Here is a 13,099-nt window from a genome sequence, read left to right on the forward strand (position 1 = left end):
ACAGTGCAGGACAGGCCACTGTCCTGTTGTCTCATTTCTCGCGGCTATGGCCAAATTTTGATTCACGGTGCCCCCGCTGCGGGGAAGAAGAGGAAACCGCGCCTCATATTCTGTTTGACTGCCCCAGACTTGCTGATCTCCGTCTTGACAGGTCTGGGAAACCCAAAATTCTCGACCTGTATGGCTACAATTATGCACTACGCAAGACAGCAGGGTTTCTGTCCAGGGCTTTTGCAAGAGAGGATTTGATCCTCTCAAGCCCTCACTCTAATGGAGTTTGATTATGATGATTGCTTGTGGGCCCCTATTGCTTGTGGGCCCGGGTTCATTGAACCCCTTAGCGCCATGGATGCTACACCACTGTCGTGAAGATGACATTGCAATTAATAAGCTAGGAAAATACAAATATTCTTATACATAAATATTTGAATTGTGGAATTTAAATGTAGAACATCTACTAGATCTAAATATACCAATTATATTTTAAAAACATTTCGTTCAACAAGTTCAACCTCGTTGTAAAGGGATTATTAGATGATATGGATAGATCTATGTAAAAAAGTAGATCTACAAATCTACATAGTCGTCATTGTAAGCCTAGAAATCCAAAATCCAAATCTATTCTATTTTACCGCAGACCCACGTGAACACACGAAGAAAGATAACTCTTTTTTTTTTTTATTGTAAGTGAAAGTCCATTGCTAGGATCCGAAGGCAAAAAAAAAAAAAATGCCACTAGTGGCACTAGTCTAGTCTATACTACAATCTAGATCTAGATTCTTTACACCCTCTAGTCTATAAATACTATACAGATATCTACCCTATAATCTAAATGAGGCTCAACATGTTTAAACCAGGTAGATCTAGTCAATAGCTGTAGACAGGATTATTAGATATTTATAGAGTCTTAGTACTTTTTAAAAGTGCCGTAGTACATCTAGAATTTCTAAATGATACTATGATAGGTAGTGGCAGTGGTAGGTAGCAGGGCCGGTCATTCAGATTGCGGGGCCCTATGCGAAACGGATTGCGCGGGGCCCATTCTTGGTTGTGATAAGGATAATAAGTGAAAATTAAGATTTTGTATTAGAAAATAAATTCATCTTTGCATTTTATTCATACTTTACTAAGTACAAAATCACTGTCAAATAAACTTTATGAGCCATCAACAGTAGATTGTAGTTTTCCAACAAAAGCTGATAAACAGATCTGCCTTTCAGATTTACTATCGACTAACAAAATATCGCTTTTGCTTTTTTTTAAGAGGTCGAGATAGATTTAGATCTATATTTGTATACCAATGACTATTAAAGTAAATTAAGAATTTGAACTTCTTGTTTTGATTAAAATTCGCCTTGTTATTACATTTTTATTCAATGAAAGTTGACAATGCCGTTTTTTTAATCGCAAATAGGATTGACGTTGTCCATATTGAATGACACCCCGAAATGACAATTTTTGTCTGTTTTTAAGGAGTTTTGCATTAGTTTTTAGAAGATTTTAATAATTTCATGAGATTTTCATGACTTTTTCGTATATTGGACAATTTTAGGAGAATTCCTGGAACCCTTTGATAATTAAATAAAATGGTTTAATTTAATAATTTACACCTAGAATCCGTGCGGGGCCCACTGCGGCCACATAAGTTGCAGTGGCCTAAGACCGGCCCTGGTAGGTAGAGTGTTGAGTCTAAATTTACTGAGTGACAGTACTGATCTAGATTAGATTCAAATTTGTTGTCTAATTATACAAAGAAATAATGATAATAATATAGCAAAATACAAATAAAATAGCAGTGTAATATTCATATTAAAATTTATAAAACTAAAAGTTATAGAATAGAATACAAGATCTCGATTTAGTTATAATATCTACATATAATATATATATATTTATGTATGTGTATATATATTATCAGCTATTGAAGGCCACCAGAAGGGTTCTTCCGTCCAATGCCAACAGGAATACTTTTTAAAACCTTTTTTTTTAAATGTTTTTTTTTATAGTTTAATCAATTATTGTGTGCAATGTTACAGCAATGTATGGTCTTTCAAATAAAAAAACCTAAGTAGGCCCTATATTTATTATAAGCCTTATTCATACATTTTAAAATATTTTATAAGAATTATATTAAAAATTAATATCCAGTTCATATTAATCTTTACAATTTTTATGCGATTTAATTGCAAGTTTGTGTGTAATGTGTGAGTACAAATGACCAGCAAGCTACTATTATGAGTTTTTATATTACACTTGTACAACCTATTTTTGTTATTGTTAGTTCTCATGTATATTTGTCTTAAATATGGAATAAGGAAATCTGCTGCTGAGAACAGACGAAGATGGCATCAAGAGAACCTAAATTGACCACAGGCAGACAACGGTTAAGTCTGCGCTGGATGTGGCAAAATATATAGATCATGCTAGGACTACGAAGCACATTAAATACTGCACTCCTCCTTGATCTTCGGACTGGAGGACAAACATTATTATGGAATATTAAATGCTTTCAATTTGTTTGCCTTTGTGTCTTTTTTTAAAACCTGTATTTGTAAGTTGTTTGTTTAATCTTTAGGGCTCAAAGATTTCTCTCTTCATACACAACCACCCAACAGAGATTTTTTTAGATCGTGCAAACCTTTTTTTTTAATGATGAAGAAAATCTGCAACATCTAAACTGAATGTCTTTAAAACATGTCTTCTATTCTGCAGATGATCTAATTTGTCTGACTTTAATTCTTGTTTCAGATTTGGTTTATGAAAGAATAAGGACAGTGCTCCTTCATATAAAGCCACTAAACAATCAACACTTGTCAACAAGCCAGTTGTTCAGCACAATAAAAGACTTAAGAAATTCATCAATTATTGTAGAGCCTAAGGTAAATAGTTTCAGTACTTATAATTATAATTATAATAATTTTATTTTGTTCTCTTTAATTTTTTTATCAAAATTTTTTATTAAGTTCTCCAAGTTATTTCCACCATTTAGGAGGCTTTTACTCTTTTACTGCATATTATCTAACAATTAAATTGTATTATTTAAATCTTCTGCTGCCTTAAATGCAAAAGAGTTAATTATAAATTATGAATACTGTATGTAAAGGATTAGAGTATTGATGTAAATTGCATGTCAACAACAATTCCTTTCTACTGGCTCTATTTTGATACCAAACCTTGTGACCAAGATATATAAAAGACTGAAACTTTTTACTGATAGTGGCCTACTATTCCTTGAAGTATGGTATTCATAAGTCTTTAGGTTCTGTCGTACAACCTCAAATTAACTTTTTAAAACATTTTTTAACAGTGGTCAAGAATTCCTTATGAGGTACTATCAATTTTTTTATCCTGTCTTGAATTTTCTCATTAGCGATGTGTTTCCTATATGATACGTCATAACATGTTATCCTGTCTCCAGACAGCCATATTTGATGAAAAAGTCAAAATTGATCTGTGTGGGCTTCCTCCTGGAGAAAGAGTTACTCTTCATGGAGAGGTGATCCAGGGTGAGAAACAGATTATCTATGCATCTTGTGGTCATTACACATCTGATCCTGTTGGATTCATCAGTGTTAGTCAGCATTCCAGTGAGGGTGGAACATATACAGGTAACTGATTTGCCTATACATTTACTAATACACAAAGAGATGTGATGGCATATGATTGCTTGTAATGTTGATATTTACATTTTTACAAACAGTTGGAACTAATAATTAACCCAGTTTTTTTTATAATACCACCCTTTCCTTTGGAGGCTTGGTGGCTGAGTAGTAAAGCACTTGGCTTCCAAACCAGAAGTCCTGGGTTCAAATCCTGGTGAAGATTAATATTTTTACTTTTGGAATCTTTAGGGTCTTCTGAGTCTGAGCTCTAATTGGTACCTGACATTAGTTGGGGAAAAGTAAAGGCGGTTGGTCATGGTGTTGGCCACATGACACCCTCATTAATCATGGGCCATAGAAACAGATGACATTTACTTCATCTACCCCATAGATCACAAGGTCTGAAAGGGGACCTTTACTTTTACCATTTCCTTTTAAACTTAAAGATAAATAAAATATACATGAAAAAAAAAATGAAGTTAAATTTAAAACTAGTTAGAAAACCTTTCCTTGCATATGGCAGTGTAGGAATAGAAAAATGATGAGATAAAAATTATACTTGCATCTCTTCATTTCTGATATCACCTTATCCCTTATTCATAAATCATTACTGCTCTATTTCTGTTCTAATGTGATTTATCTTTCATCACCTCTCACCAAATTGAAGAGGTTAAGATAAACAAAAGTTAAGTATATGATGGTTTTTTTTAAAAGTGGAATGACATCTTTGACGATATAATATGATCTTTCATAATCTTTCCTTTTCATTCATATCATATGAATTCTAAATGCAAATCTCTATACTGACTTATATTTCATTAACTATAAAGTTGTTCCAGAAATTGTTATATAAAAAGTAAATTATGTCAAATGATTGTTTGAAATTGCATAATTGACTTACATTACACTTATATTTTTGGACAATACGTCACTATAGTTGTTGAGGATTTTAAAATAAGAAAGTAATTTACTAGAAACGATTATTGAAAATTATTTATTAGACTTAGGCCTATTTTACATTTAATTTTCTTGCTAAAATATAACAGAAGTAGTTTTTTTAACGATAAAGAATGTTCTGGGTTTTGTTTGGAAAAAGAAATCAACCTACATTACTTAAACTTTCGTACTATTGTCGCAGTTAGCGTGCTGGACTGATTATCTTGACAGTCCCAGGTTCATACCCTGCTCACTGCCATCCCCCGTTGTCCAGCTGGAAGTTTGGATAAGTAAGTAAATTATCTTTATCTTTGAAGGAACATCCAAAACATGTAAAACAGAGATCCAACTCCGACGAGGGCCGCCTCGTAATCTTATCATTATTTTAGAGTATATAACCATTTTGTTGACTGAATAGAATCTCTGCTTGATTTAGGTATTGAACCAATGGGAGTATTCTGGAGTATGAAGCCTGCCCCTGGCCAGCCTCCAAACACTAGGATGCCACTTAGTTCAACAAGCCTACCATGTGTCTACAACCTGAAAGTTTATCAAGGCCACCTCAGTCTCGATTCCATTTACAACAGCAAATTGGCACTAAATGTTCTAGCAACTTCTCAGCATGAACGCTGGTTGAAAAAACCAGGAGTGACTAGAATAGAGGTGGATGATCCAAAAGTTAGGGGAGCTTTCTACCTTCCACCAGGTATGAACTCATTGTTAAGGCCAATATATGTAATAGTGATATGGCATTACTTTGACTATAGTTTCATCTAACCAGAATGAATCTCAACTGCCGTTTGTCAGCAATGAAAGATACATATTTAAATGAAAGTGTTAGATTAGAATATTAGTAAGTTAAGGGGGTCTGTAAGCTATTATTTCATTTTTCAAAAATATTTTAAGCTACTTTGATAACAGTAAAATACAAAAATATTTATTATGGAGTAAAAAATGATAGTATTTGTTTATTATTTTCTTTTATAATCCTCAAAATTGTATGATTCCACTTCTTTTTTTTTTCTTTTCAATACGAGTTAAAGTTTTCTTATTTGTCGAAATTAGAAGCAAAAATGTTTAACTCATATGCACATGTAGTTGTTGGCCTTCTTCAGTGTTAGAATGACCATCTTGTAGCACTTTTCATGTGATTGTAGAGCTGTTTAATGAGTACTGAATATAGTAGTAAGCAATTTGAAATAACATTTTTATTGTTAGAAGAATTTGTGCATAAAAATTGCTCTTTTTTTTAATGTTGTAAAAGCCATCACCAGAATAAATATGTCCCTTTTATGGCAGGAAAAGATTTCCCTTTTAGAATAGAACATTCTTGCAATGAGAGTGCAGTAAGAAAAAACAACATATTGTCACAGCTTTTTATAATTTTAAAAACAGTTTATATTGAACATGCTTCTTTTTGCCTGTGATGATATCAATCATTCCTTTATTTCTAATAGTTTGTTTAAAACAGTCATTAAAAATTATTCCCTTTTCACACAACTATTCTTTTACCACTTAATGCAAATATAATCATTTTGGCAAAACTTAGGAAATTAACATCTTATGCTTGCAAATACAACAGCTGATTGAAACAAAAGATCATTATCTCTACAACGTCATTACATATAACTAAGTATTCTTTCAGGATTCATTTAACTCTGACAAGATAATAGAAGTCAAAGCTAATATAAAGAAAGTTTTTATATTTCCTTTGTTTTCATTACATCTGAGATCCAATTGAAGCATTTTTTAAAGTGCTGCAAGGTTTTATACATTTTGAAGATTTAATTTATTATCAAATGGGCTTTTGCCTCCTAAAATTAATTTTGATTGAAAAACTGCTGGTTACAGAAACAGATATTAAAAAGAAAAAAAAACAGCATTAATACCAGCAGCATCTGTTGTAATTAGAAAAATTTTCATTGCAGGTGATGGTCCATTTCAAGGTGTTATTGATATGTTTGGTTCCCGAGGTGGTCTGACTGAGTATAAAGGAGCACTTCTTGCATCCCATGGCATGGCTGTTCTTTGCTTACCTTACTTTAAGTACAAAGACCTGCCAACCAACATGATGGAAATGGATTTGGATTACTTTGAGGTAATCAGATAACTAGACATAATTGTTTGCAATTTTGTGTTCTTTTGGGGTGACATTTTTTATTTTTATATTCACTTAAGTTCAGACGATGGGCTAAAAGTAAATAATATCATACTTCAATCTATTGATTTTTACTCCTTGATACTCTGATATGTAAAATACATTTTCTTAGATAAAAGACTAAAAAGTAAAGTAGCAATAATACATAAAACACTGAACCATAATTTTCAAATACAAAGACAAGACCTAATAAAATACCGGTATTCAGAAAGACACAAAGATTAAGGCACATTTCTTATTCCATATGCTAAGATAAATTTGTACAAGTACTCCTTCTTCCCTAGTGCTAGTAGATCATGGAATGGGTTGCCCAAATCAGCCAGGTAAACCAACAGCTTGGCAGATTTTAAGCCACTGATTAAAATATATGCCTAGAGTGACACATGGATACTTCTGATAACCAATAAGAGGGAAGGTAAAAGAGGTTAGTCCTTTCTCTAAAATCATCTTCCTGTGCTGATGTATTGGCCTTGAAAAATATTCTTTTTATAACTTTAGTACTAAATTTTACTTCTTATTAGTTTAAGGTCTGAAAGTTGTGAATAATTGAATTATCACCCACTTTATTGGACCAATAGCATTTATCTATTAATAAAAAAATGTTTAACCAACCAGTACAATTAAAACTGGGATAGGACGTTGTTAGGGATCCTTATTAAATATCCAAATGGAATACAAGTTAAAATAATCTTTAGGTATAATTAAATATATTCCACAGCAGAGGTGGGTGGCATGTGGCTCACTAGAGCATATTATGAACCACTAAAACATGATGCTATTTCATACTGGGACCAATATTTATTAATATTATTAACATTTCAACCCAAGTATTTGATTTAAAGTCATGAATTCTACAGGTTTGCCAGTGTCATTTTTTTTTTAATTAAATGAACCAACTTCAAGTTGAGCAATGACTTTATTTGCACTTGAAATGTTATGTGCATAATAAAACATTTTAAATTTAAACTCTCCATGGTCTCTAGACAAGCAGGTAAAAACAGGTTTTGCCTTTTCCTTTGCTAAAACAGAAAACAATATCTGGTGAAATGGCTGAAAAGCACATGATTGTGGAGTTTAAACAATGTGTTGTCATCTTTGATGTTTCATTTCTACAAGGAAGCTGTGAACTGGTTACTCAGGCAACCCAAAGTGTCCACTAAGGGATTAGGTGTGGTGGCCATATCTAAAGGAGTTGAGAATGCTATGGCCATGGGTGCTTACCTCCCTCAAGTAAGTCTTTGTGTACATTTGCTTTTAAAGCTAGGAGTGCTAACTTGGTTAGATATATTATTGAATCATATATTCAAACTCTTCAAAATTTGTCTAGACTAAATTATTTTATTGAACAGTACATTTTCAATCCATTAAATTTGTTTCCTTTGTTTAATGAAAGACACATTTTATGCTTTTTCACAAAATAATATCATATCACTTGGCATTTTCCCATTTTATGCATGCTGTAACAACTGCTACTCGATGAATGTCAACTCCTTCCCCATTTTAACTACGATTTTGTGCGATGCTCAGAATTCAAAAGGGCTATTTAGGACAGTTCTCTTCTTTTGGTATTTAGTAGTAAGAGAGACATTGCATGAGTGAATCCTTGGATTTTTATACCAGGTGACTGCAGTTGTTTGTGTCAATGGCTTCCCTTTTATGACAATAAGTGACCTTGTCAGCAAGGGTCAAGTTCTTCTGAAAGGAGCACAGTAAGTTTAAAAATTGGTTTGAAACACTATGAATTAAATAGTTATTACATATATAAAACTGTTTATTCTTTTTTTTTTTTGGTCCAGCAAGATTAATTACATACAAAAAAAAAGCTCAACATTTGGTCTTTTTTTTTTTTCATCACAAAATAGAAATAAAAAACAACTTTTAGTTAGGAAGAAATCTTTCACTGACTTTGCTGTACAGATGAACATGACTGGTAATATAATTTCAATGATCAAACAACAATTCATTAATCATAACACATTTGTTTTAAATTTGACATGTTAGTTACTATTCCTAAAATTTATTTTGTGTAAGTGTAGCTGTATTCTGTTTCTCTTTCATCATTATCTCAAATGCTTGATTAATGTTAAACTGCATAGTGTACTGTAGTAAAACAACATTTATGCTTGAGGTCTTTAAATATTCAAACCTACTGCCAAATCAGCATAGCACATTCTTATATTGGTACATGTACATTTCTTTCTTTGGTACATGTACATTTCTTTCTTTCTTTTACTTTTTTAACATTTTTAAATGTTACATATAACATTATATAAAATTACTCAATGAAAATATAATGTTAATATCTTCGAATTAACAAATATGTGAATTACTAACAAATTATTTTAATTATTTTTGTAAACACTTCTTTGTTACTAGAATTGAATCAATTTTTTTTTCTAACAAAATTAACAATTGTTAGACAATTTAAGCTTTTCACATTAAAACTATAGATTAATAGATATAGAATTTTGTTTTTTAAGTCTTGTCATGTTTAATAAATGGGTCAATGGTGCCCTATTTTGTTCTCTCAAGTTTATTAACATATTTAGTATTACAATAATTTTCACTATAAGTTTATTTTAGGTTTAATTAATTGGTCAGTAGTAACTATTTTCTAATTATCTATATATCTTGTTGTACAGATAATTTTGCATCTAAAAACATTAATTGTTTGTCTGTAAATTATAGTTTATATTTTTACAGAGTCAGCCCAGAGTTAATCAAATTTACAGATGAAGGACTTGATATCATGGAAATTTACCCTAATCCAAGTGAAATCATTCCAGTATGTTCATGTTCTCTTATTTTAGACTGGATGGTCTTATACATTCTTAATGTTTTAAAAAAAAATCTTTATGTGCAGTAGTATCATGCATAAGCTTATATAATTTTTCCATTGAATTCGATGATTACCACCTTTCTCAATCAGGCGCCTGAGGCCTTGGCTCTGCATTTCTGTTACTCCACATGTGGTTGGTGAGGCCTTCTGAGCCCAAAATGTTCAGCAACATACTCAGCATGGTAATATGTAGCTATAGCATGTGTGATTTGCTGTGTAACTTTATATTATGTTGCTATTCTTCTTCCATGGCTGTTTTAGTATTTTTAGCTTTTGCCGTCATCTACCACCTCATCACTGTCACAAAAGGATTTTGATTTGAGAGTTTTGGATTAATGGTGAACTGACATTTTGTTTCAAGTCAAGAGGATTCAAGAAACATGTTGATCTCATTGTCTTACCCACAATGCTCATCCTTCATCTACATCCAGACCACATGCTGGGATTGATTAAACTGCAAAGTTTACTGAGTCTCATGGACATATCAGATAACCTCAATCTTGTCAAAGCTGTTTCCTGGGTGTGGCTGCTGATCAATATATGTTATACATCTTCAGATTCCAGCAAGAATGTATTTTTTTTATGCTTTTATTGGATTGACTTTCCTTCTGAAAGAAAATACTTGTCTTATTTAATAGCCCCAAACTTCTACAGGGTGGCTGAGAACAATTTAATCCCACACCATCAAGTCAATAGTCAAGATATTATACCTTGTAATAGTAATTCATTAGAAACATTTCAATAAATGTTTTACTTTATGTGACTATATATTCTAGATGACTTTCATGTGAAATGTGCTAGGATAAGAATTTAGACCTGGCAAATGTAATCACAATGTTTTATATTTGTCCTCTAAGCATTTTCACCATCTTGTTTTATTCATCTAGAAGTTGGTGCCCTATTAGACCTGCATCAAGCAGAGCTGTTTTAAAGGGCAACTGAAACATGGCAGGTCACACCTTTTAACCTGCCTGAAAAAAAGGGAGACTGCGCCATTTTGCATTTCTTCTAGAAGTTGACTGCTAGTAACACCTGAAGAGGATTTTGCTGTCTGACTTTATAGAGACTGCTACAAAAATTGTCAATTTAATGTTGGACTGATTTATCATCTGCTGCATGGCATCTAGACAAAAAAGTGTTTTCTTCAATATCTTAAGTAATCAAAGAACTTCAGGGTGCTAAATTATCAACTTTGTTTTTATTTTACCACACATATATGTTTGCAGATATGGAAAGGCAAAGCTAAATACCTGTTCTTAAAGAGCCTGGATGATTTTCAAATGAAACCGGACCTTCACTTAGATCTCCTGGCTGTTTGTCCAGAATCAAAGAAAAGAGACATTGAAGTTGTTCAGTACCCAGGAGCTGGCCACTTGTTAGACCCTCCATATATTCCTTTATGTCGAACAGCTTTCAATGCAACAGTAGGTAAGGAGAAAAACTGATTGTTGTTTTTAAAGTTTTCAATTAGGCTTTTTTTTTTCCTGCTAAATTCAATGAGTTCTCTTCTTTCATTATATGTTTATTTTTAGAAGTTTCACACTATCCTTAATTTAAGGGGATTATTGTAACCAAGCCCAAACCTCTTGCAGGATGGCAGTGGTTAGAACTCGAGACCATGTGATGTGCATTCCACATGGCCAGTCAGACAACCCCATTAAAAGCAATAGAGTTAGGTTTAGTAGACATTTCTTTGAATCTGTTCATCAAGGACTTTGTTCAAGCTTCTATTTTGCTAATCATGGTTAAATGTTCATATATCTTATACCAAATATTTTGCCTTTTTTTTAAATGCTGCTATTTTTACTCTTTCTTGACATAAAATGTTATGTCACTGTCCTTTATTTAAATTGAAGGGCCCATCACCTCAGTCAATTCACCAGGTTGTTAGGCAAGTATTATGTTGAATGATGTGATGTCTTTAATCTAAAAAAACAATCAATGCTTTTTAAGAATCTATTACATGTATTTATCATTAATATACAAACAAAAATCAGTAACTATGAATTTCTGTTTGATAAACTTAACACTTTACTCTTCATCTTATATTTTGGTGTAGGTGCTGAAATGAAGTTTGGAGGCCAACCTAAAGAGCATGCATATGCACAGGAAGATGCATGGAGAAAGACAATAGAGTTTTTAAAAAATAATATTCCTTCATCCTAAAATTATTTGGTATTACTCTTAGGTAACAACATCAAGCCATCATGTTAAAGTGTATTTTATGCAATTTTAATGTAACATTTGTCTCTTGAAAACCCATTATCAGTACTGTACAGAAATATTTAAGTTTAACTTTCTGCTGCTGATCCAAAGATGATAGGTTTGAGTCCTGGTAAAGAAACCAGTAATTTATTTGTGATTCAAGGTCTGCACAGCTTTATTCAGCATGAATGGGTACCTGGCCTCAGCTGTAGAAGATAAGACTGGTTAATGCAGACCTTGTCACTTGTTGAATTAGAAACAGGCGAAGCTCACATCATCTGCCTGAATACTGCTGGCCTTCAAAGGATATTTCTTATACATGCAATGCAATTAATTTATTTATTATGATGCCATAATATTTTAATTTTGTATGATTAAATTTATTGGAACAATGGAATTGTATTTAATTTCTAATGATTAACTTTTATTGTAAAAAATAAAATAAAATTGCCATTTTTTTTTGTTTTTAAACATTTCATTGTTTCGGTACTCTCTCATCCAATCTCGTTTGTAGAAATGGATATGGGAGAAGGTTTCTGTGCTGCCTTACAGCAAACATTTCAATTCAAAATTTGAGATCGAGCCTCTTGATAGGTAGCCAAGCAGTTTTCTGCCACAATCAAATGGCGGTGGTGGTTAGGAGAAGAGAGGTGAAAGCAGTAGTGATGACCACATTACCTGAGATAAAATATATAACTCACCTTGATCAGATATTCATTGCTGCTTAATACTTCATAGATCACAATAAACAAGGAACCAAACAAAATTAAGGGGGATGTTATTAGGTTTAAGGGTTTGCCCACTTTAAAAAAAAACTTTTCTAAAAAGTAACCATTTTTAAACTGTCTTGAATTAATTTGATCAAATATACTCTTATAGACTTAACACTTTTTGTATTTAGAGATAACATTTTTTATTTTTGCTGTAAAAAAATGATGTAGACCTGTTTCTTACACCGTTATGGACAACTTTAAAAGCATACATAGGGCCAGATTAACTTCAAATTAAAACTTCAAATGTTTCTTATAGTTCAAATGATGCTACAAATTTCGAAAGGCAGTAAACCTTATTTTAACTTTAAGTGAATGTCCATTTCAGGTTTGCAAACGATAGTCATATAAAGCATCCAGGCCTTATAGCCATTCAAAGGATTTGCGATATTTAATACTTTTGGCTTTACAGACATTTTTATTTTATTAGGCAGAGACCTATTCCGCCATACTCTCATTTCACCTTCACCTATCCCTTAGTCTGTTGGGGCACCATGCAAGACTTGTCGACCGTCTTTCTCCATTCCTCTGTCTTTTGCCTTGGATAGAAATTCTTTCAATGGCAGGCCCTTCCATTCTTTTATGTTGT

The 13,099-nt window shown here is 32.3% G+C and overlaps 1 protein-coding gene across 1 annotated transcript; it reads left to right on the top strand.

Moving 5' to 3' along the window:
* Positions 1 to 698: 698 nt before the first annotated feature.
* On the top strand, positions 699 to 12,137 carry LOC106059752 (acyl-coenzyme A amino acid N-acyltransferase 1-like). Its single transcript, XM_056045062.1, has 10 exons — positions 699 to 857; positions 2,749 to 2,879; positions 3,419 to 3,608; positions 4,975 to 5,244; positions 6,467 to 6,636; positions 7,813 to 7,926; positions 8,317 to 8,405; positions 9,400 to 9,481; positions 10,762 to 10,963; positions 11,595 to 12,137. Exons 1-10 carry the CDS (start codon positions 833 to 835, stop codon positions 11,699 to 11,701), a joined length of 1,380 nt encoding a protein of 459 aa, XP_055901037.1. The 5' UTR covers positions 699 to 832; the 3' UTR covers positions 11,702 to 12,137.
* The last annotated feature ends 962 nt before the right edge of the window (positions 12,138 to 13,099 follow it).

Source organism: Biomphalaria glabrata, chromosome 10 (assembly GCF_947242115.1).
Source record: "Biomphalaria glabrata chromosome 10, xgBioGlab47.1, whole genome shotgun sequence".
Lineage (NCBI taxonomy): Eukaryota > Metazoa > Mollusca > Gastropoda > Planorbidae > Biomphalaria > Biomphalaria glabrata.

Coding starts and splice junctions, on each gene's coding strand:
- LOC106059752 (XM_056045062.1), top strand. CDS start 833: ATGAGGCTCAACATGTTTAAACCAG. Junction 5,245..6,466: donor AGCTTTCTACCTTCCACCAG/GTATGAACTCAT, acceptor TTTTCATTGCAG/GTGATGGTCCATTTCAAGGT. Junction 9,482..10,761: donor ATCCAAGTGAAATCATTCCA/GTATGTTCATGT, acceptor ATATGTTTGCAG/ATATGGAAAGGCAAAGCTAA.